General features: G+C 37.9%; 1 protein-coding gene across 2 annotated transcripts; it reads right to left on the bottom strand.

Moving 5' to 3' along the window:
- Positions 1–1,340: 1,340 nt before the first annotated feature.
- LOC131790499 (deleted in malignant brain tumors 1 protein) lies at positions 1,341–24,945 on the bottom strand. 2 transcript variants are annotated; one of them, XM_066165916.1, is made up of 31 exons: positions 24,767–24,945; positions 21,962–22,230; positions 21,274–21,553; positions 20,660–20,946; positions 20,363–20,515; positions 19,953–19,996; positions 19,511–19,611; positions 18,903–19,227; positions 18,238–18,312; positions 16,627–17,013; positions 15,937–16,311; positions 14,795–14,839; positions 14,535–14,582; positions 14,007–14,387; positions 13,122–13,169; positions 12,819–12,863; positions 12,316–12,693; positions 11,775–11,807; positions 11,325–11,366; positions 10,487–10,855; positions 9,680–9,712; positions 9,296–9,331; positions 8,359–8,712; positions 7,930–8,025; positions 7,063–7,266; positions 6,359–6,481; positions 5,740–6,087; positions 5,332–5,557; positions 4,675–4,827; positions 2,718–2,857; positions 1,341–2,229 (listed from the first exon to the last, which is right to left on the bottom strand). In XM_066165916.1, exons 1-31 carry the CDS (start codon positions 24,893–24,895, stop codon positions 1,997–1,999), a joined length of 5,760 nt encoding a protein of 1,919 aa, XP_066022013.1. In that variant the 5' UTR covers positions 24,896–24,945; the 3' UTR covers positions 1,341–1,996. The 2 variants fall into 2 exon arrangements, with proteins under 2 accessions (XP_066022013.1, XP_066022014.1); XM_066165917.1 differs by lacking the exon at positions 24,767–24,945 and adding an exon at positions 22,491–22,768.

The following is a 24,945-nucleotide window of genomic DNA, read 5'->3' as shown; positions in this document are numbered from 1 at the left end:
TACATCGGTGTTTTCACTCGCATTGCTCTTTCATTGTTCGGCTTCGAGACACACGGGTAAACAATACTCACGAGCATGGAGTTAAGATATAACTTATTAACTTTTACTATTTTTATAATCTAAGTAGAGGTCGGAGCCATTCCTGTATTTAGTTGCTAGTACTGTTAAAAGGGCTATTTTCTACGGTCGATCTCGGTAATACGCAAGTGATCCCGAGAAATGTTTCATAAATTCCGCAAATCGAAACAGTTCATTCCAAAAATCCGCTTAATGATAGTCAGATAAATAAACTTCACTTACCTTTCTTTTTCTGTGTTGTCTCGAGTGATTTTGTAGATTTTTGGGACGGTTAATTCCCCACTTTGCACTGATGGTCCTCCAAAGGCAAAGGAAAACAAGGCGTGCAACTTCCAGGACCGTCGGGCCGAAAGCCTTTAGAACTTTGTCGAATTTCTTCCACTTCTAAATGTCGTTCACCTCCCAGCTTCGGGCACGTTAAAATTCAATAAACTTGTAAGAGCCAAGCCAAAAATCAGTACAATTGCTCGCCTCTAACCACCTCAAAAGCCTGCTCGATTTCCGACATTCGCTCATCATCTGCCGTCGACACATAACGTCAACCGAAGCCGGTCAATCATAAGTCTTCGATTAACAGTATTAAATTCAAATTGATCACTAACCAAGCTCGGATTTCACCCGACCCTCCCTACGCCAGGGCTAGTTTGTACCGTCTTTCGACCGACACACTATGCAGGTCGCGTAACTGACGTCACGCGACCTCAAACCCACAGGATTGTCTCCCTGTAGGCAGCGTAATCTAATTGCGTGACACGTGCACTAAAATGTAGATCAATCCCAGAGTTTGCTGGAAATTTCACTAGAGCGAGATGAGTGTCTAGTTATTAAAAGGATAACGGAGACTATTTTTTTAAGTATACGAGCGCTCTAGGGGGTACAATTTAAGCGCTAAATTTTTTATCTTAATTTATAAATTTGGTTTCTTCGAATATGCGCCAACTTGTAGACTTTAATGAAGAACAAAGGCAAAGTCTCTTCGTTTCTCTTTGTTATTGCGAAACTTGAACCGTCAAAGGTCTAAGATTTCGCCTTCTACCGCCAAAATAAAATTGTTTTAATCACACTCTCAGCAGATAACTTCTGATCACAATAGACACGATAGGAAGAATTCGGGACAAGCATTTCGAATAACAGCTACTGACCTTACCTGTTCAAGGCTGATCAATGTGATCTTTCCATCTTTGGGATTGTTTGAAAGTGCTTGAAACGTTGTCTCCTCGTGGACGTATTTCAGTTTTTAGTTACACTCGAGAGTCAAGAGATGAAGTGTACTCATTTAATTTTTCTCGATATTTTAAAACGACCGAAGCTAATGAACACAAAAATGCGAATGAAAAGGCAGGTTTGAAAAAGAGAAATGATGACCAGTTTGGTTCATAACAACTTACCTCATTCAATTTTTTTCGCTTTCTGAAAATACCTTTTCAACAATGAACGGTTCTTAAATTAAGGCACAGCACAAAGATCTATTCCGTTTTGGTTTACATATTCTTAAAAACATTCTCTCTACATATAGTTGAAAGCGATCTATCCAAAGGAAGGCCTGCAGTCTTGAAGAGACTGCATACTGTAAAGGTGTTGGTTAACAAAAACGTTACGCAAATTTCAGGCGGCTAAATTGCCTAGAAGGTAGATGAGAATGTTTATTCTTACCAGAGGTTGCAATGAAAACGCTCGAACCTCGTAACTGCCAAGATGTTCCTTAAAATACATTTTTATTTGCTGCTTGATAAGGAGGCAAGTAAGCAATGCAGGTTTCGGTTGTTCAAAGGGTGGATAACGCTTTCTTATTGGATAAATCCCTAACCGGTGGATAGCACAGTACAGTTTTTATACACTTCTCCACTGGATAGTGATTTATCCGTTGTATAACGTTCTCTGTCCTTTGAGCAACTGGGCTCAAAAGAATAGCTTATATTTAGAAGGAGTCTTCTTGTTCGACCATGTCTTCAGGCTGAACGTAAGCATTTCTTCTGCTTAGCTGTTCATCTTGGGTTGTGTACAGGTCTCCAACCTTGTTTCTGTTTATGAACCGTCGTGCCATGCGGTACTTGACAAATAAAACAGCCAATGCAGCAACTGCAATCAGAGCAAATCCTCCAGCGCCAGCTACGCCACCAATCAGCGCAGTTTGCTTGTTTTTACTAGTGTCTGAAATTTGAATGCAGAAGAGGAATCACATCTCAAGTGAGGACCGAAGAAAGGGAAAAATTTAAAATTGAAAAAAACAACTCAATCTCATTTTTCTTATTTCTGTTAATGAAATTAGTTGAAGAAAAGGGAAAGGGAAATAACTTAATATTTATAAGCAAGAAACTGAAATCAACTGCCAACTTGATATAAAATTGCCTTAGTTTACCTATTTTCAAAATCCTTCAATACTGATATTTTTCTTTTTGACAATGGAGAAAGTGAAAATGCCAGTTACACGTTTGGACCTGAATTTCCTTTTTCAGTAAAGTTGTGTTTTGAAAGTTTTTCTCATCATCTTTATTAGTTTTGAACCAGTGACAAACTACCCCAAATTTAAAATTTAGGCAAGACAGCATTTTTGACATGTTTAACACAAGCTCTGCAGTATTTGAGAAAAAACTTGTATATCTCAAACCCTTATCTTTTGACACTATATGTGAACTTGCCTCCTGGTTCTTCGTCCTGTTGAAAGATCAGTGGTCCTCGTGTCAGAGTGACTTTGGTAGTACTCTCTTCATGTTCTGTTTCGTCGCGGGTAACATCCCTCCGCTTTCTCTTCTTACTTCCCAAACAACTTTGGGTGCACCTGTCAAAGTTATTGAGGAAGATTTGAATGAGCTTCGAACGCCTTTTTAACTCGTGAATTGCGCGCATGCGCAAGAGCGAGTTATAGGTACGATGTGGGGAATGGCATTCGCTCGCTCGCTCGCTCGCTCGCTCGATTGGTCGATTCCTGTAAACTTTTTTTAGATTTTAGGCTTTTGAGTGCATTTGATAGTTTTTGGCGAGCAATAAAAAGACGAAATGGCGACCTTTGTTGCTAAGAATAGTGGTGGCGTGAAAAAGAAGCCAATTATAATCTTTAAAGGGTTTTTTTTTTACGTTTTAGTTTCAACAAGCGGCGCCAGCGACTGGCAGGCATGCAAGGATTCACACTGAAATAACAGAACAACCTTCGTTTTTCATAAAATTGTAATTTACAATCCTTGAACTTGAAAACAATCCGAAGATTCATTGAAAATATCACTTACTGCGAAGCGCTCGGAGTTTACAGATGTTCAAAAGCTTTTTCTGTTATAGCGTGAGATTGAGGACAAAATTGATCATTACGTTTCGTCGCGTGTGTTTTTCCTGTGTGAAGCAACAAAAGATGCCGGCGACTGACGAAATAACAAGTTAACACGAAAATCAAATAACACCTAAACAAACAGTTTTAGCTACCGATTTTCAGTGAATTTTAAAAGAACAATTTTCTTTTAAGTTTCAAGACAATTTGAAGATTCAACATACATACAACGTACTAAAATGCGAAAGTTACACACCACAAAATTGGTAAATAGGCCTGAAATGAAATTCTATCTTGTTATTGATTATACGTTGCCTAGCACGTGACTTAAATCTACCCAGGCGGAGATCCAAAATGACGGTGGCAGGCTTAGCTTAGTTATATCACTCAAAACTCGTTCCCGTTTGTCTCTTTTGATAAAGAGGGAATCGTTAATGTTTTCATTAAGACAGTATTGCCTTGATTTTCTAATATTTACAACGAAAGACAGTAAATCTCACTTTTCACCCACATTTACTTCCAACCTTTTCTCTTAAACCAGAAACAAAAATGATAGACGTTTAAAACACATGACATCATCCACCTTGTCAAATGTAATAGCATGATCATTTCAATGGTAATGCCTTCTTATCCCAACGTTACTTTGTTTCTTTGCTACATTAGCGAACACTGAACTACTGCTCGTACTCTAGATATGACAATCAACCACAAAATTCCCTAAACCAGATAACATTAAACATAATCTAAAAAAATCATGTGTCAATTCACGAGTTTGCTCACAGAGCACTTTGATTTATATTGTGAGTGATGAAATCATATTGCACTCAAATTTCTCAAGGGTAATTGTTATGTTTCTCGGTGATAAATGTTTATTCGGCATCTCCTTGCCTATAGCGTTTATGGGACAAATCGATCTAGTTCGATAAAATGTTTACTTTTGCTTTATAATCTTAATTCAACTATTCAATCTGAGTTTTATAGAGTAATAATTAGTCGTTCGTCTCATTATTCAGAGTAAGGCCACTGTAAAGAGTTTAAAAGCTGACGTTTCGGAGATTGGCCCTCCGTCTATCACTCTAACGAAGGGCTAACGCTTGAAACATCAGTATAAAAGGGCATCCGCGAACTGTCAGGAAGGCCTAATGAAATGCTGTGGGGTAACCTTGCAATGCATCACATCCACGGGGGAGCAGTCATACTTCTAGTCGCTTCATGCTACAGGGAAACTGGGATAAGCCCCGGCTGAACGGGTCAGTAGGCTCGAGTACAGACTTCACCTCGACGACACTTAATCAAAAGAATGCTTTCAGTGTAGTTGTACGAGTTTGTTAACTCACCTGGAGTTTGAAGAGTATTTATGACAGGCCAAAACTTCGCAATGAATGTACACCTGATCGTAGTCGTTAAAGAATCTGAATGCTCTGATTTTAAACTGCTGGTAATTCCTTTGGGGATCAAAGTTGTATTCCATGGTTGTGTCTCGCGGACAACTGTAGGTAGTGAAAGTAAGAAGTAAGTTATAATTCACGCGCGCAAGTAGGATATTTTGTTCATTGTCACCTGAGTCTGTTTCTTTCTAATTCATGCTGCCACTGGAAAACTTTTTAAAGAGCGTTCTGGGTAATTTTAGCTTTTCAGAAGCTTGAATATTTGGTAAGGAAATATTGAAAGGATTTCGTGGTTATAATAGTACGCTTTCTCTGGAATAATAATGTGATGATGGCCTATATAGTCCAAGTCCATTCGTTCATTACTCATTAGAGTCAGTAAAACGTTGGAGGTTGTCCTTCAGTAACACCGAACGCCTCCATACTTTGCACTAGGAATTTAGCTTTCGCAGCACAGGGGACTACAAACCTTTAAAAGCATACAGATGTCTTTATAGAAAGAAATGTAGGTGATATGAAAAAAACGATTCGTTGATTACTTGACTGAAACTTGCGTATTTTTCCAGGAAGATCATTCATACTGATCTGTTTGAGTAACATACATACCCATTCAGTATAATAGAGTATTGTGGCCAGGAGTACAAGCTTCCAGTTTTAGTGGCTCGACATGTTACGGCCATTATCACCAGATCAGCACTGGATTCTACGCTGTATCTCACATACAAGAACTGATTGACTGGCACGCTCAGAGGGTAGTCCTGCTCAGTATAGGGTGTGGCAAATGACGAACTCTTGTAAAAGTCAATTTTAAAGGTAAAGTTTCCATACCCAGCTGGAAAGCGGAAAATATAAAGTCATTTAGCACGTAAACGTGTTAAATTTTAAAACAAATCTGCCTTCCACTCTAGAGACGAAAGGATAGCATCGATCATCCTCAGGAGGAAAGCACCTTACCTAAAGATACATGTTGCTGATTTAGAGTGATCAGAATGAGAGCTGGAAAGTTTCATTTACCTTCTGTCCCAAAGTGTAGATGCTGAGGCTTGAAACCCAGGTTGACCCATTTCCTTCTCGAATAACTGCAATAAAATGGAATTTTGACGTCATGTGATCTAGTTATGACATTGTCGATTAGGATCACCTCCGTTCGGATTTCATTCCAGAAGATAAGGTCATCTTCAGTCTCGTTGACCAGTGTTCCGCAACCATTTAATGGAGTGTTGATCAGCAAATGGGTGTCATTCTGTGTGGCTTTACATGATGAGTACCTCAAGTGTAGTCGGGCAACGTCAAAAAATGGAAATGTCTTCTTTTCTAGGGCAACCGTTATAATGTCACTGCAGTTAACAGACACACCAGGTTCTAAGATGAATAAAAAAGCAACAGCCTTAAATTTAACAAGATTTAAATGTCTTCCAACTACTCGTGCCTAATCCATAAAAACTTTGAGATAGTTGAGTCACAAAAAAGTACCACGCATCCACAATGTTTTTCTGCTTTCCTTCCAATATACATACATTACAGGAACGGTCAGTCGTCTTTCATTGTTGATCGTTATATATTCCCATCCTAGACAGAGGCAGAATTTTCCTTCAGTAGTCATATGCAGAAAGCTTAGCTTAGCATTTCTTACCAACACAAGTCAAATTGTTAGCACCCATACTGGTTCCTTCCGGACAGCCACAATAAAATGATCCAGGGATATTGTAACAATGATGGCTGCAGCCACCATTACTGATCGAACATTCATCAACGTCTGCGCAAAAGGGAAAAAAAACAAGTTATAAAATTAATTGAAGAGAAATACACAGCCACCTCAAACATTAAAATTGCAAGCTAAACTTACCATGGGCACTTAAGGAGAACGGAAAGCGCGCACGAGAGAAGGAGAGCAATTAGGGTATTCTGAGGTCTATATTGTTAACCCTAAGAATGAATAGGATTTAATTTCTCCTTACAATATCACTCCTGAATTACACATAAAGGCAATGAGAATAAAGGAAATGATCACCTACTAATGAAGTTACACAAATCCTCCTTGTCAACACACTAAGAAATGTATGTAGAACAGTATGGAGAATATGCATTCTGATGTATGGGTGTCAAGGGCTCATTGATCGGTAACCTTTGTAAAGTATTAAACGGCCGGCACACGTCAAACAACAAATAGAGATTTAGGCTGAACATCAAAAACACAACGATCTCTTATTTTAATCGTGCTCGTGACGAAAAAAAATCGATCTTGGTTTTTCTGTTCTACAAAAATCTATAGCGAGGCTATGAGAATGTAGCAAAAACAAAATTTCTCAAAACTTATTTTTGTAGAATCAATTTTACCTAAGCACGATTTCCCGTCCGCGGCCAGTTGGTATCCACTAACGCAAGAGCAGGTGTAACTTCCTAACGTGTTGTGACAACTTTGTTCGCATTGCGCCGGTAAATGAAACTGGAACTGGGAAGGATTTGGCTGGACGTTTACACTTGAAGCAGCATAGAAGGTCGATGTCATTGCAGAAGCAGGTGTCGGTTGGATTCCGTGCACTGCAAACAAGCATAGACAATTCTTCTACTGTTATTTTTATCCTCCCTCACTTAGTCCGTTAATGTATTGGTGTATTCGGTTAAGTGTTGCATGGTCTTTCAGCGGTTTCAGTTATAACTAGTTATAACTATAGTCTGGTTGTTAACTCTCCCTTTTAGTTACTACAGAGAATTTGGTGTTTGATCAATATAATAACTTCTTTCTGATAAGATTTAGTATTCTCATTACCTGTTTGCTGGATGATGTATGGATATTATGGGGAGAAATTACATAATAATCACTTCTGGATTCACGCCAAATTTTTGGGTTTCCAGGAGTGTCTTTATGTCGGTTTATTCACGACTTTTCGTTTTGTAAACCTATTCGAACTGTCATTACGTTGTTGCTGTCCTTTCTCCGTTTTATTTTCGTTTACCTTGTATTGTACACTGTAAATTATTGTTAGACCTAGGTTATTTCTTGAAATAACCTAGGAAATCAATGGCAAAGTTAATATATGCTGATAATTTACTGGTGCGTTCGTTACAGAATTTTTTCGAAACATGATCACTATGTGACAAACTGGAGGTTTAAAAGGAAATTATGTTTGGGTAAGAAAGTTGCATAGATGTGTTAGTCATTAAAGATGACATTTGTTAAGAGCACGCGTTTCGTTCACTTACCATTTGACGTGACAGGAGTGGTAGTTTGTGTCTGCGTAGGAGAACACTGCACTGGGCTTGTTATTGACACTTGGCTTGGTAATGAAATGTTGTATCCTGCGTATGAGGAAGAGCTTGAGTTTGTATATGTTAAGAAAAAAGGCTTCTAACAGTAAGTGAACCATATTGTTTACGATTCTAAGAGTCAGTCTTAAGTTCTTTCTATTAAAGTATTTAAGACTTATTACGAAAATGCGGTGAAAAACAATTTACTACTTGGAATGTACGACTTGACTAACCTCGAAAACCGTCTTATTAAACTTGCTTTAAAGTTTTAATTCGAATTGACTTTACCTGGAGCCCTTAAAACATTTCATTTACGCCACAAAACTTTCATCTAAACATTGTGATTTAAGAAACGTTTTGAAGAAATTGATTTATTTCTCTTACTGTTATGTGAAGCTTGGTAATAAGCAGAGAATCCAGGCATCCCGATGATACTGTCCGATTTGAACAGCACCATAAGGAACCTTCCACTACTGTACAATCTCCACCACGCCGACTGGCCGCACGCCTTGACAAGAATAGGACTGTGCAATGAGTTACCGTCAAGAACTTCGACATAATCCCACGGGCAGTAAGAAGCTCCGTATTCCAAATGGAAAGAATAGAATATTAGATCAATGTATTGACCAACAGGAGCTTCGAGCAGCCAGGCGCAGTACTTGTTGTTCGGGTAACAACTTGGTTTGCCTGGACTCTCAAATAAACCATAAGAGTGGTTGAGATGATGGAAACAGTTTCCTGCAAATAAGAATTTACATATAGTGAAACAAAAACACTACTTTGGACTTAAATGGGTTTTTTGGTCCATGTTTTACAGTGATCGTTTATTTTTATTCACGCTCACTGAATAGTTATCTGGAAAGTGCGCTCTAGCAAAGTGCATATCTTTACATTAGATAAGGCATAGGTGTTAGGCCATGAAAAAAGCATCGACTCAGCGTTCATTTACATAACCAAGTTTCAAATTAATTTACCATCTTCATTTACATCATAACCGCGCAAAAGCATGCATTTTGCATTCCTATTCTTGCATTATACAAGAAGTTTGCCACCATCGACCTAGTTAAACGGCTCAGCCCATCACCAGTCTCCCAAGTCCCAGTGTATGGTCGAGCATCCGAAGCACTAATAGGAAGGTCGTACGTTCGACTCCTGATCGGAGCACTCGGAGTTCTTTCTCTCCGAGTATACTGTGTCATTCGTTGTAATGGGCTCCAATTAAACTACATAGAAATTCATACCATGCAGCATCCAAATTAACACCTTCACTTAAATTAAAAAATTATCACCTTCTCTTTGATTTCTACCACGCATCACTTACCAGGAATAGCCGGGGTAACGGCTGCAGTAGACTGCGCTATAAAAAGCAAGAATAAATAAAGAGTGACGGTGCTAAGTGTTGAAATTCATAAACACCATGTATTATTCTTAAAAAATGCATAATCACAATGAGAAAGGCTGACAAAACTGTTGCTCTTTTAGGCTTAGACATGAGGAATATTTCGTGGATTGTTCATCCAATTTTCTTTTAACGACTATGTCTTCAGTAATTTAATGGAGGAATAAAAAGTTTTAGAAATGGTAGAGTGTCTTCGGTTTAATCCTACACACTCATTTCAGTTCCTCCTGTGTACGGAGAAATCACAAAAATCAATCGAAGTATAACAGCTGAAACTTAATTCATGTTAAAGTAAAAGATACTCACAGGGTGTAGGTGCGATACTAGTTGAGTGAAGAGCTGAAAACAAAATAAATGAACATTCATTGAGCATCACTATACATCAACCACAGGAATAGTACCTTTAATTTAAATGTAACTTACGTTTCCTCATAAACGAATACAATCTGCGAGGTTTCTTCAATGATTTAACTGCTCGGAGAGATGTAAGTTTCATTCATTCAGCTATTGACGGATTAATCGATTGATTCATTGATTGATTAAATGATTCACTGGGATTTCAAGCTTTCCTCGTCTTTTAATACAGGCTAATAACTTAACCACTTGAAAAGGGAAATGTTAGCGTAACAATCCAACCTCTTACTCCTATTGAGATAAATGCATGTAACTCTCAAGATCTCATTTGTGATGTTAGTTTGGAGAATTCGAAGTTGGTATTGGATCAACCTATAATCCCCTAATTGATATTTTCCTTTATTCTTATCATTGTTTGACTGCTATTGTACTGATATTTTAAGGAAAATTCTGTCTTGGTCACTCATAGGAGTTAAAGGGTTATACGTTATACGTTCTGTCTGTACAACCCTCCTTTTAGTCTCTATTGTACGCTATCTCATGGCTTTACTTTATTTTTTGTGTGGCACTCTGTGGTCGGTCTGTCCATTTGTCTTTTGTTCGTTTGTCCCTGTTTGTCCATTTGAATGTGTTTACTGTTTTTCTGTATGTTTGTCTCTCGACCATTTGTCTGTCTGCTTGATATTTGTGTGTCTCTTGCAATTGTCTTTCTTTCTGTCTGTTGTTTTTCTACATTAATTTTACGCCTGTCTGTCTTACCTCCACCATTACCACAATAACGAAGGTGACAATTTGGCGGGGGCACAAGCTCGTATACGTAGAAACCGCTGCAGTTACGAACACGGATATTGGCAGACCACAAGCAACAATCATAACTCCAATGGAAACACACTTTAGCACGGACAATTCCATCAGTTGCTCGCGGGTGCGAGCCATTCAACCAACCCGGTGCATGGGTGCCACATCGATTTTTTCCTACACAGGACGTAGGCATCTCTGTTCCTGCTGCACCACCAAATCGATACCATCCAAACGGTAACAAGTTATCACATTGCAGATATCCGTTGAAGCCGTTATAGTAACTCATCCTTCTTTCTGCCTCTGTTAGGTATGAGTGGTAATAGCATTCTGAATGCAAAAGAGGAAAACAAATTGATAAAGACAAAAGGGACAGCAACGTCAAAAAGGGACAACAACATCAAAAATAGGGTGCATTACTAATTTTAACATGGCCAGACGATGTTAAAAGCCTTCAAAGTCGATATCACACAAAAAACTTTAAAGCAAGTCAATTGTGCATCGCTGTTTGTTGAACTCTGCAAACAGCTTAATAATAATACTAATACTAATAATAATAATAATAATAATAATAATAATAATCTAGCGAGCCATTTTGGTAAAGGTTTCCAACCAATCGCATGAGCTTTTAATCGTTTCTTTTAAGCCAATGAAAATCCCTTACGGTCCATATATTCAAAGAAACTGAGTTCTATTCCGAATTACCTAATAAAACCGAGTTGATATTACAAAAACTATTTTTTTCTCCACATATATATTTATTTGATGGTAGATGAGATAGAAAGGGTTGAAATACAACCTGAAGCAAATGAAGGAGCTGCGCTGGCGGATGCCCATGGAGCTGTGGGGAAAACAAAATTGGTGAGGCTTCATCTCGCATTTATCGAATTCATTATCAAGAGTTACGTCATCACTGAGTCTAAATGTTTTTAGACGAATGGAAAAAAATCGGAAAATTTCACACACGACGATTCCAACAGGTAAAAATATTTAGTTTACAGATTTCTTTTTTTAGTTGTGTTTGCCAACCCCAACCTTTTGTTAAAAACCGTTTTTTATCTTTTTTCTGTATTTTTGTTCGATGGTATTTATTCTTCTATTTAATTCCTTGTAAACACAAATTCCTTGCTTTGCAGTGAAACTAGTAGAAGAAGTAGTGGTAGTATTGGTAACGGCAATAGTAGTAGTGGTCATGGTAGTTGCAGAACTGGTTTTTGTAGTCGTAGAAGAAGAATAAAACGAAAAATACCAGCTGAAGTAGGTGTTATGCCTTGTGAGATACCTGCAAAAAGAAATGGAAAGGTATTGTTACCACGTTTGCCACCTCAGGAATGTTTTTCCAAAGCTTGTTTGTTACTTACCCAAAATTATGGACATATGTTATTATACTAAATGTACTGTAATCTCCTTAACGCATAATTTTGAAACATTTTTTGTCAGACACAACAACCGTCATCAAAGATTTCTTCCCGTTCTGTATCTGTCTCTCCGTATGTCTGCTTACCAGTCTGTTGTCTCGTCTCTTGTCTGACTATCTGTTTATTTAAAGGGGTGAGGTTTGGAAGAAACTGTGGTGCTGTGTCGGTGGAGAAATATAGCAAGATACAGCTGACAATTTGAAGTGTTTGCCCTTCGTCAGAGCGAATTGTCTGTCTCTCAGTCAGTCTGCCTGCCTACCTGTCTTTCTTTCTGTTTTACTTGAGCGTGTGTCTATTGGTATTGCTTTGCATAATTTTTTGAAAGGTTACCACCAGACATGCAGATAAATGCAAGACTAAAAGTAGTCTTACTCGAATTGACTTTGCAGACTGCGTATCTCTTAGAGACTTTTTCATAAAAGGCAGTGAAACCAGGGTAGGAAACTGAACCATCTGTTTGGAAGTGTACATAAAGGACGTTGCTGTGGCTGTAAATGCACCAGGAATCTTGATAATCGCAGCGTCTCATTGTTAGGCTTTGATAAGAATTTCCATCATATATCCGTACGTAGTCGTAAGGGCAACTTCCATGATTACCCTCCAGATGGAAATGATCAAAGCGGAGGAAAATGTAAGAACCTGGTGATGTCGTAATAAGCCAAGTACAATGGACATTGTGGCCGTAGTTTTGTGGGTAGTTTGGAGTGCTAAAATTTCCTTGTGGTCCATATAGATTGTAGAGACAGGATCCTAAAAAAAACAGTCATCAAATAAGCAACAACATAAGTTAGACTATCAACTATTATCTTGACATCAAGCATATATCAGGGAATTCAGGATTATTTAAGAAATACTAAAGTGTCATGCAGTCTTACCAGAGGCAGCTGGCAGCATGGCTGTTGACATTGGTAATATCGACGCTGTGAAGATAAGAGGCATGATCAAAAATAGGATACACGCAACTTGAAAAGGATAAACCCCAAAAAAAGATGTGTGTTAGTTGAATCTAGGGAAAAAGAAAGTACTAACACCTTAGCTCTGAAGGGTAAATAGAATGTACACGAGATTACATCGCATTCCTATAAACTTGCTGAAAACACTTTCAATCGATAACCCACACATTCAAACAATATGAAAAATCAACGATACAGTAAAACATTGGATAAGAAAAAAAGTACCTGGTGTAGGAGATATACCAGTGAAAACACTTGACGGCAACTGGTGAGCTATGGGAAGAAAATAATCATGGTGGCTAAGTTTCTCCACTGAAAAAATATATAGGTACGAAGTCAGGATCCACAAGAAAGGGTGTGCAAGCCCTTTAACCCTTTATTTCCTTGAAAAGATCTCTGCTTAACCTATTTATGTTTGCCTGATTTTATGTAGCCCGTCTAATGATATTGATAAAGAAAATTTAGTGGACAAAGCTTTTTAAATCAAGACTATAAGTATTTCTTTTTTCTTGTTTCTCTTCTTAATTGATTAATTGATTAAACCCCTGAAGAGTGAAGCGATTCACGAAACAAGCTTGTCGGGAAAATGTAGTTGCGCCCTTTTTTCCTCTCATAATATTTATTCTGCTCTGCTTCAACGTATTGAGCACTGTTCCACGCGAAAATCGACTTGCAGACTCCCTATATATATATATATATATATATATATACACACACACACATATTTATCTTGTTTTTTTGCGAAATGTTTTAAGCGCGTCTGCTTGCTTGCTATTTGTGTGCGTGTGTTTGTATTTTTGTTTACTTTTCTTAAGAATCACTTTTTTTGCTTGTTTTCTCTGTTGTCCCTTTTACCTTAACTATCTTCAGTTAATAATGGTTCTCCCATGATAAGTGTGTTTTAAGTCTTTAGGGCGTAAAGTCTTAGTTATAAGCTCCAGGCTTTCGAAATGAGCTTCCTTGCCAGGAATAAGAAGAAAATTGTGTATATTCGAATATAGATATTGTAAATATTGTAAATATTTTCTTGCAAAATAAATCGAATAAATAATAAGCAGAATCTAATGGAAATCGATTACTATTAGAAAACCTTTGTGGTCATATTCTTACTTGCACTTGGATGCGGGCAGACATGATATGTATGATGGACTCTTTCATAATAAGCAGTGAAACCAGAGTAGGATACAGAATGATCCGTCACAAAATACACATAAAGGACGTTGCTGTGACTGTAAACACACCAAGAGTTTTGATAATAGCAGCGTCTTATTGTGAGGCTTTGCAAAAACGATCCGTCATATATCTGCACGTAGTCGAAAGGGCAACTTCCATGGCCACCTTGCAGATGGAAATGATCAAAGCGGAGGTATATGTAGTAGCCATTTGGTACAGCAATAATCCAAACACAATTAAGATGGTGGTCGTAGTTAAATGGGTAATTTGGGCTGTTGAAATATCCATACTGGCCTCCTAAGTTGTAAATACAGGGTCCTGATAAAGAACGAATTGAAACATAATTAGTGTAATATTATCTTTATTTCTCTATTTTCGTGTACATTGTTTAAGTTTTAACTTTTCATTCGACCAAGGTCGATAAGGTTTCACGGTAGAAGCAATGATTAAAACTCCTTGTCTTACCTGGAAGAGCCGATAGCATTGCTGACGCCGTTGAAGATATAGAAGTTGCTTCATCCAAAAAGGAAATATAAGACTTTTATTACTCCTATGGTAGAATAGACAACCTATAGTAGAATAGACAACCTACTGGGCTGTTACGAACCCTGCCGGAAGACAAATGTACATTTTCTTTGAGAGGATTTAAAAAACATGTATAATATAATGGATCCAACAACAGCATTCGCAAAAAAGACAAAATTAAAAAGAAAATAATAAAATACCTGGAGAAGGTGATATATTGGTAGCAGATGAGGTAGGTTTGTTACCTGTAAAAAGAAAATGGTAATCACGTAAAAGCTTCGAAGTTGAATTCGATCAGGAATTATGGTGAGACAAATGTAACTAACAGTTGTGTGATTTAGTTAATCTGCCTCTCTGACTATGACCTTCTCGTGTATAAGTCGAATTTAATAGGATATATTCGTAACTAAATCCCTTAAGTGCCTGACCGCAGTTTACCTATCTATCTTACCTTCTCCACCTCCACAATAGAAGAAGTAGTGAAAATAGCAAAGGAAATACTGGCACTAGTTGTAGCGGTCGTGGTAGTAAAATTAGTGTTGAAATTAGTAATGCTAGTGGAAGAGGAAGTGTTACTGGAGGTGGTAATAGTAGTGATAACAGTTCAGCCGCAAGGTGGTTGTGATGTTGGCGAAAGTGGTAGTGCAAGTGGCAGTTGTATAAGTAAGGGTTAGTGGTAATGGTAGGGATAGCAGTGGTGTCAGAGGATAGGTTTAGAGGTAGACAGTAGTGATGGTGACAGTGGTGGTGGAAGTGGCATGGGTAGCAACAACAGAAACAAGATAACTACCATTTAAAGTAGTTGTTGTGCTCGAATAGTCTGTAAATGATAATAAACACCACAAGAAGTTCCAAGCAGGAATGTTCTTTTAACCGATATGACCCCTTTGCTCAGAGAAAAAAGCGTTTGTCACATCGAATGCCACTTCTGAATAATAATAACATTTTCTTGAGTTAGTGAAACACTAAAGTTCAGGAAATGGTTTTGAACCCAGGGGTTCGAGACTCTGATGTTGACTTCCTCTCAAGTTAATTGTCGAAACACCAGGCAGTAGTACCGACAACAGTCCTTCTCAGGGCTACAGACGATTAGCTTACACTATCTTACACTTTAACATCTGAGTATGAATAAAGAAAAAATATGCTATCGGTGCTAAGTCTTGAAAAAGTACTTCACAGGATCGATATTGTACATTGAAATTCGAAGGAACACAAGCACAATGGGTAACTTCCACTCTTATTAACTAAGCTCCTTATCATTACTTGTATGAGTGAATTTATTGTATGTAACATATTCTCTCAGCGAACTCTTAGATCTCACGTCGTTGTTTTCTCTACTTACTTGGAGGACTGTAGTTCAACAGCTTGTAAGTTGCCCCAAATCCGTCATAATCCATGTTTGTATCATCGGACACAAACACCACCCTCAAGCTTTCGTGAAGTGAATAAAATTTTACAGGAGTATACCTTGGCGTACCACATAGTTTTCCAGGCAGTGCTTGATCACTGAAGCTACTCTGAACTTCCATATAATCACACAAGCAACCAGCGCCATCACAACGTTGAAGATTATAGTCTGGTATTGTGAGCTCAACACGGTATCCTTGTTTCCCTATAATCTTCCAGCTACATGTCTGGTTGAATGGATAGTTTCTTGGATAAAAGGGAGAGGAGAAAGAACCTGATGTTTCATTGAGGATCATATCTGTTGGGCACACTAAAAAGAGTAACAAAGACTGTGTCAGGCTTCGAAAACTGTTTTAGTGTTGATTTTACACTCCAATGTCGTTAATTAACTTTCAATACCGCCGACAGCTCATTTTCCGTATGACGTGAAATATAAACAGCTTGCGTCCAAGTGAAAGGCTTGAATACATTCAATTTGTTTTCTACAGACTATAGCTGTTCATCGATTGTTCACATCATTGTTTTCAGGTTATACTCAACAAAATTCTCGCTTAGTTCAACAGGGTACATGCTCAATACACTTCTATGCTTCCTTCAGAAAATACAACAGAAGAAAACCTCTTACGTGAATCTCTATCTATCGCCTCAAAGGTTGCATTGAACCCTTTGTTTACAAGACCAGTGCGAGATTCAAATCTCACTTGAATGAAATTTCCCTCGGAGTATACAGGAGGGGGAAGCTTTTGACCACAGATCTTAAAGTCATTAGGTTTTCCTCCATGAGAAGCAACGTTTGTGATAAAGACTCGGGCACTATCTCCCGCCGCTCCAGCACAGTCATCGTTTTCACCTGCCACCAAGGTAAAGTTCAAGAAGGTCAGTTTGATGATTTTCCCTCTGGGTACCGTGATATTCCAGGTACAAATCCTGTTTGGGTCATAGTTGTCGGGAAAATTGTAGCTGGAAATGTGACCGCTGGTAGAATTGATGAATTCTCCGGTAGCGTTGCAGGCTGAAAAAGAGAGGAATTTTTAATTCACTTTTTAAATACTTTTTATTACGGGACACGAAACTGTTCCAATAAAAGAGGGTCTCAATGGGGTGATGGCTTTTACGGCTGACGGTTAAAATTTTGGCGATTTTACGGCTAACATGTACGATTAATATCATTCCATTTCTGTACATTTTTTAGCGGTGAACATTTTTTACGACTAACGATTAAAATCTGTCAATTTTTTACGCCTTACGGGTAAATTTTTTGGCCGTTTTACGGCCATCGGTTAACCCCATTGAGACCCTCCGTAAAGTCAAGGTTCTAAATTCTGTCGAAGTCTCTAGCTATATTGACCATGAAGAGACAATGAGTTTCAAAGAGATCCAAACTGAAATAAAGGGAGTGATTAGACAGAAATGGTGTGATTTTTAGTTGTTTTGCCGGAGAGTGTACAATAACAGTAAATTGTGAAGATCATCGAGAGAATACAAACTTGAGACCATTCAAGTTGCACATCTTGCTAACGATCCGAAAAACAGTAAACTTTAATCCGCACTTAACTACTTGGTTTCATGAAAACAAGAAAAAAAGAATATGACTATGGTCGTTCTGTTCGTTAATCTGGTATTTGTGAAGGTAGAAGGGTGGAAGGGAGGAGGGAAAAGGGGAACAGATGAGCATGTAAAATTAGCCAACAGATGACAAAAAAGTGTGCTCAGGGCTATCTTGGAGGATTGGAAGAGGAGGTCAAAGACAAATGGATGGAGAACCATTTCACACCAGCCCCTAAGAGGACTTCAGAGAAATCAGCTCCTTAGAAACCGCTGCCATAGTATGCCACGTTCCACTGGAAGAGGATGATGATCTAGTTTTGCGCATGTATAGGTGAGATTTCGTTTTCAACTCAGTCACGATTTTAAGATAGATTATGTTCCCAGAACTGACAAGGTAAGCCTGCTTCTTCTGGTGATCCATATAAATGAATGATAATCGGATCAATATCAGTATCTGGGCAACTACGCACCTACCCCTCCCCTAACCCAACATTCACCCTAACTTGTTATCAATTTACTGTTGTTGGGTTAGGGGAGGGATAGGTAGGCAGTTGCCTAGATACTGATATTGATCCGATTATCATTCATTTATATGATCCTGTTAATCGAAACATTACCCGGGAGGCCTTATTATGATTAGCACGAGGAAGCATCACAAAAAAATTATGGTACCAGTGGAGATATCTACCTGAATTTTGGGAAAACACGTTGTACCACCAATAAGAACGTTTCGACCGATGATGTCCGCCGCATTCGTCTATATCTGCAAACAAACGAAATTTTGACATGGACAGACTCTCGTTAAAAAAAAAATCAAAACTTGAGTTCATGCTTAAATTTAAAATATTAAAATGGTTTACACTATTTGAATTAATATAATTTTCTATTTTGAGGCTCTGCTTGATCTCATTGAATGTTTGTTTTTAACTAGTTTTTACACTCAAACAGCAGACATCAGAATTTCTGCGCAAAGAATGATATAATATTAAAAGTGAGAATGCAGACTGATCTTTGCGACTTTAAACTCTAGAATATCATACGATGATGCATCATAATGGAGAGCAATTTCATTATAAAAAATCATCTGGAAAATAATTAAGTCAATTCCAACAGCTTATCCTTCATGCACATAATATTTCAAAATAATTATAACAAAACCTATTTAGGCTGAAAACAATCATTCTCACTATATATTTACAGGCTTGGTACTAAAGTCTATCCTATCAGCAGATGGCTTTTATTGCATCGGTTGAGATTGAAGCAAGGATGATGCACCCTCATAACCCATACCGGACCAATGTAGGGAAAAGATACCGAGTACTTTTTCACTAAATACTACAACAGCGGACGTACCCTCACACTTTTGAAAACTTGGAGAAACCAGAGCATAACCAAGCGGGCAGACACCATCTACGGGGAAGGTCCAGTCCATGGGTGAGGTTATACCAGGTGTTGGTGGACCATCATTCGAGCAGCCCTGCCCAACTACTGCACCGGGATCTATCAAGATGGCATATGAACCGTTCATACTCAGTGCAGCCTTAGGAGTAGCAAAATGCAGTACTGTGCGATTACTGTCGATAACAACGTAACCAGAGAGGGCATTCACTTTGAAGACGGTGAAACCATTTGACTGCAGAACCAATCGGATGAATGCTGGGCTACGAGGCTTCTTTATCTGCAAATAATCGAGCTTAATCATAAATTTAAGTGTATTCTAACCATATATGTTTCCCTAACCTTTTGAATTCCCAAGATCTGAAAGTTAGTTCTTCGAAAAGGTGATTGTAATTTTTTTTTATTTCCTGGTATCGGGAATCTGGTGTTATATCTGGGTAAAATTACCTCGTCATAAATTAATGTGATTGCTATCCCTCAAAAGCGTGAAAATTATCAAAATGCTAATAAAGGATCTACATACAAGTAATTCTTTAAAAGGTAAAAAAACGGGTGTTGATTACCACTCTGTTAAAATGAATACTCCACCATATTAGTCCTGTTCCAATCTCACTTATAGGACTTATTGGCCTTCGTGTACCCAAAATAACATGAGGCGTATTACCTAAAAATAAGTGTATTTATATTGAATTAATATCTAAATGGTACATCGTAATTCAATCATAGATGAATAAGTAATTGACTTAATGGATAAACTTTTTATGTCAATTTTTGTTTATTATGATGTCATTGTTATTATGGCCTTTTTATCATTTATCATTATTCGCTATTTTTACTATCATGTGTATTTGTTTGTGTGGTTCTAGTCTGCATCAAAAACAAATGAACCTGCCAACTCCTTAACAGTATTAAAGATTAAACAGAGGGAAAGAGAAATTAACTAAGCTCAATTTATCCATATGTCTCAATGAACTGAAATGTTCCAGAGGATATAAAATTACTTACTTAGCCCCACAAGGATCGTGACACAACGCCATTCACTTTGTAATCTGTAAATTGTAAATGACACGAATCATTAATATAAATGCAAGCCGGTTTACACAACATGAACTTTTTGCATACTCCCGACGACGACTTGCTCTAAAGTTAACTTGGCACAGAACTGTTTTTGATCGTACCGGTACTCCAGCACATGTATCTTTTATTAGCATAGAGTTGCTCTGGTGCATTTTTAGTTAAGAATACTGCCGACATGAAGATCTAACACTCCAGTGAAACATCAGTAGTATTATACTTTGTCGTGAAAAGTGATCATTAATTCTTATTAAAACTTGAAAAACATCAATCTAGCTTCAGTTCATCAAAATCCTTATTTCAAGTACAAAACTTTTACATAACATGCGAGAACATCTTACCCGTCTGAATCCAAAGCTTGAAAGCAGAACAGCTGCTGCCCAATTTGGTTCTGACTCGGATACCACGTGACATTCCTGAAGAAGATGCCTCCATGGGAGCTTAATGGTGTCAGTTGCATTCCAAGTGGAGAGCTTGTGGTTATCTCGACAATACTTAGAACATTGAGAAAAGAGTCTAGGTTAACAGCAAACATAAAAAAGACAAGTAATGTGCCTTTGGATATGTTTTAGTATAAACAGTTCATGGATGTAAAGGGCAAACTCAGATGCCCTAAAATTGTAACCTTGAATACTTACTGTTTACTAACGTTTGGAAGCTGCACCTCAATGACTGCTTTGTATACCGACCCAATCTGAATCTCTGAGCATTCACCATTTTGAGGTGTAGAAGAAGTAAAAACAGGTATGTCTTGACAAGAACCAAACCCAACACCTATTATGACAAGAAACTGCAGTGGCACAGCACTGAATGGTCTGATATTGTTGAAGTTTGTGGTTCCAGCTGGAAAGTCTTCCAAAGTTAAGGTTACTACGTATGTGCCCGATGCTCCAAGTCCACCTCTGTAAGTTAAAATGCAGTTTTTCTGCAAAGAACACCTTATTTAGATACAACAAGCAAGTTAAGATTATCCGACCTCAAGGTGCCATATTGAGATCTCACTAGTATTAACAAGAAAATCACAGTGTGCTTGTTGATCCTTCTTTCTTTTACGTGTTGATGTCATTCATCAAGAATAAACAAGACTAAATTTCTTTTTTCTCTATCAAGCGTTATCCATATTTTTGTCATGGAAGTAATGGAAGAATCTTTTAGGGTCTTAAGTTGTGATCATCCTAATATACAAGGTTTAAAATTTTCCCACGTTTTTATAAAAAAAGGGAAATAACACAATTAGAGGGCATAAATGTACCTCATCAAGTTCACCGTAAGGAAAACTATCACTTGGTATGGAGGACTCGGCGCTAGTTGCCCAACGACATTTCACAAAATCGCCATCCGGATCTTCAACTGGAATTGTAAGAGACTTGTGACAGCCCTGTTGAAACCGTACAATAGCTGGGCTCTTGGAGACTGGGGATGAGTTGATTTTGCCGCTGTCAGATCGTCTAGAGAGACTTATCTTGGTGGATACCGACCATTGTGAGTCAGCATATCGCACAAGATTGGAAATCCAACAGCAACTTTGGTATCTGTCGACGAGAAAAGAAAGGGATGTTTTTGAAATACACTGAGACTGCTGAAAGTTATCTTGATTTGGGAAGACAGGCTACCACATCAACGAACCTGAATATGTGAAAGCCTTATACACTAGTCAGTGTACTTACCAAAAAGTTAACAGGAATGGAAGAAAGGAGTAATCGAGGGACTGAATATTGAAGTGATGGATAGAAGAAGATAATTTCGATTCATAACAACTACTTGGTAACGGCTTTCAGCCGTTATAATATTTGGAAAACCACCCCAATGTTGAAAGATAATTTTGGTAATTATAAACGGCTCTTGTTTGTTCGAGGCTTTCTGTTGCCTTTAAAGTGAAACATTCTTAAAAAGTCAGTTTTCACTTGTTTCTTTTCCTCTTAATTCACATATTGACCCACCTCACATTCCACTCCAGATTGCCAGACGGAAAAGTATAGGTGAAGTTATTTTCCCCCATTGACCAGTCTTCATTGCGACTAAAGTCACTACAACGAAAACGAGTGTCCGCGATATAATAGCTCGGTGAACACACGGCACTGAATGGATCGCTGCACTTTGCTGTCCAAGAACCTCCAGATCCAATAATTCCTCCTAAGTTAATTGTGTTTTCATCACAGTAATATGAATAATATGATCTTCGAAGAGCCAGACGGAAGGTAAACCGTAGCTGGAAAGTAAATAGAAAGATATCATACAAGTTTCGGTCTTCTCTAAGACCTTTAAGTAACGAGTATAATTATATTTGATAGAATCACATGCACATGTAAATGGCAAGCTATTTTATGCTAACGATATTTCATAATGACTTTGTCATGTTAGATGGTCAAAGCCCATTATCAAGTTTAAAAAAAAAACAAAATAAGTAAAACCGTGATATCGATGGAACGTAACGCATAAAGAAAAATTAATTAAGGAACAGTATCTCACTTATATAGCCATGCCAAACAGACTCTTACTGCCACTACACCCGTGGGTGAAGCAGTTCAGGTTCAAGAAGGCAGCGTTGTATTTTCTTCTCCAAGTCCTGAAGGTTTCTATAGCCGTTAGTCCCTGTACAAATTTTGTGAAGACGTCTAATTATTTTAACTCTATAGCAATTGTAAATTGTTTTCTTTCCTGAAAACGGAAAGTGTCAATGAATTTATGTCATCGATGCATTTTGATGAAGGGGGCGCTTTCATTCTTCAAATGCCCTTCCGGTTACATGACTTTTCTCAAAAGACAGGTTTTCAAATGTGCTTCATACACACAGTTGCCCTCGTCAGACTCTTTGTCGTGGAAAGTTTGAAATATGCCTACGGTAAAAAATAAAGTCAACCGCTAAGCGGAAAAACTGGAATGTTAACCAAAAGTGGGAGGATGTGGTTTAGGGCGCTTTGGCGTCTGGAAGGTAAATTATGAAAATGAATAATTACAAAAACCGCAGTCTTTCTAAGAAATGGCCACAGTTGGTTGCGTCAGATAGGATATAGCGTGATTCCTTCTTGGTTGAGTATATCGTGCTTAAAAAAGTAAAAAGAAAACTTTTATATAATTCAAGCAGTTGCAATGAAAAAGAGCAGGATTAACTCCGTCGCGCTTTATAGCAAACGGCCGTTGAAAATTAAGCCAAATCATGGCTTGATAATAATTCTCTTCCGTATACGTGTGGAGAAACTTATGAATATGAACGAACAACCAGAGAAACAGCTGGCTGAGCCAAAAGAAGAGCGAGGAAGCAGGAATAGAAAAACGCACAGTTTGAAGCTCGATAACATGCTGCTCCCTACTCGCTAAGAGATTGTAAGGTTAAAAAGTCACTGAACTGTGCCGTACACTTCACTGAAAGGTGATCCAACAGATGAAAAAAAAACTATTTAAGCAACTATTGTTAAGACTTGCTGCGCACACACACTAACAAAAAAAAAAACAAACAAGAAAACTAATTTTGATTAACCCTGGCATACAAAAGCAGTTTTTTCTTTTCAAGATACAAGTATAAAAACACAAAGCCAACAAAGGTTCAATCGTTTAAAAATTTCATCAATGGCTATAGGAAAACACTTAAGAGCGTCAATCATGTAAACTGTCTCAGTGAAAGAGAGCAGATCACGGTAGTTCAGAAATATGTAGCATCCATTTTAATTAACAAAGCGCAAAGAGCCATAAAAAGAAAAGGGGATGACAAAATAAAAACTTATATGCGAACTGGTTCGAGGCATTCGAATGCCATTGAAACCAAATCACAAAATATAGCAATAATGCAACATACTACTGATATTTTATCAAAAAAGAAAAATACGCCCATTGAAGTTGACAGTCCTTCATTGTGCTTCATATACACATATTTGAGTAACTAAACACAGTTACCCTCGTCAGACTCTTTGTTGTTGAAAGTTTGAAATCAGTGCCTACGGTAAAAAACAAAATTCAACCGCTAAAACGAAAAAACTGGAATGTTAACCAAAAGTGAGCGGATGAAGTTTAAGACGCTTTAGCGTCTGGAAGTAAATTGTGAATTTGAATAAATAATTACAAAAACCGCAGTCTTTCCAAGAAATGGCCACAGTTGGTTGCGTCAGATAAGATATAGCGTGATTCCTTCTTAGTTGAGTATATCGTGCTTAAAAAAGTAAAAGTAAAAGAAAAAAACACTTATATGTAATTCAAGCAGATACAGTGAAAAAGAGCAGGGTTGGACTCAATGCAGGAAGCAAATTTCCTTTAATACCAAGATACATAAAGCCCAAAATTCTCTATTGATAGCCTGGAGTCAGCTTTGTTAAATGTTCCGACCTGGGGCATGCCTTCTTCAGCAGTAAACGGAGGAGCCATGACTAGAAAGGTAAATACCGCTACATGGAGAAGAGGGATATGCTTGTTTGTAACGTGCTTTACTTGATCGCAGTTTTGTCTCCTAACAACCAAAAACTTACAGTACTGTTTGGTGAAGCTTTTTCACGATTCCTATTTCCAGAGCTTTAGCTGTGGTGAAATTTATTCAACGCACATCAGTAAATGCTTCGGAGAAAACGTTCATTGGCAATTATGCATTTGCAATGTTTCGTTTACAAACTGAAGAAAAAAACGAGCCGCACACATGTAAAGGCAAGTTCATCAAATTGAACTTCAACCTGTACCACCAAGGTTTTATATACGACATGCAAAACGGTAGACAACAAATATCTGAAATTAGCTCAGTAGCGTGCAATTAAGGACCATACCGTGTTGTTATCAGCATCTGTCGGAACAAAGCTCATGACGGCATGTCTGAAGTGAGACCCTTCCACTAAAAACGACCATTGCACGAACACCAGTAAGCAAAGAAGGCGCGTGAACGTATAAGGTGTCATCTTGGGTAAGCTTCCGTTTCAATTGACCCACTCCAAAAGAAATTATCATA

Source organism: Pocillopora verrucosa, chromosome 4, assembly GCF_036669915.1.
Source record: "Pocillopora verrucosa isolate sample1 chromosome 4, ASM3666991v2, whole genome shotgun sequence".
NCBI classification, from domain to species: Eukaryota; Metazoa; Cnidaria; class Anthozoa; order Scleractinia; family Pocilloporidae; genus Pocillopora; species Pocillopora verrucosa.
This window is presented reverse-complemented; position numbering and strand designations above follow the sequence as displayed.

Coding starts and splice junctions, on each gene's coding strand:
- LOC131790499 (XM_066165916.1), bottom strand. CDS start 24,895: ATGACACCTTATACGTTCACGCGCCTTCTTTGCTTACTGGTGTTCGTG. Junction 14,840..15,936: donor GTTGAACTACAGTCCTCCAA/GTAAGTAGAGAA, acceptor TTCTTTTTACAG/GTAACAAACCTACCTCATCT. Junction 6,088..6,358: donor TAACAATTTGACTTGTGTTG/GTAAGAAATGCT, acceptor TATTCATCTTAG/AACCTGGTGTGTCTGTTAAC.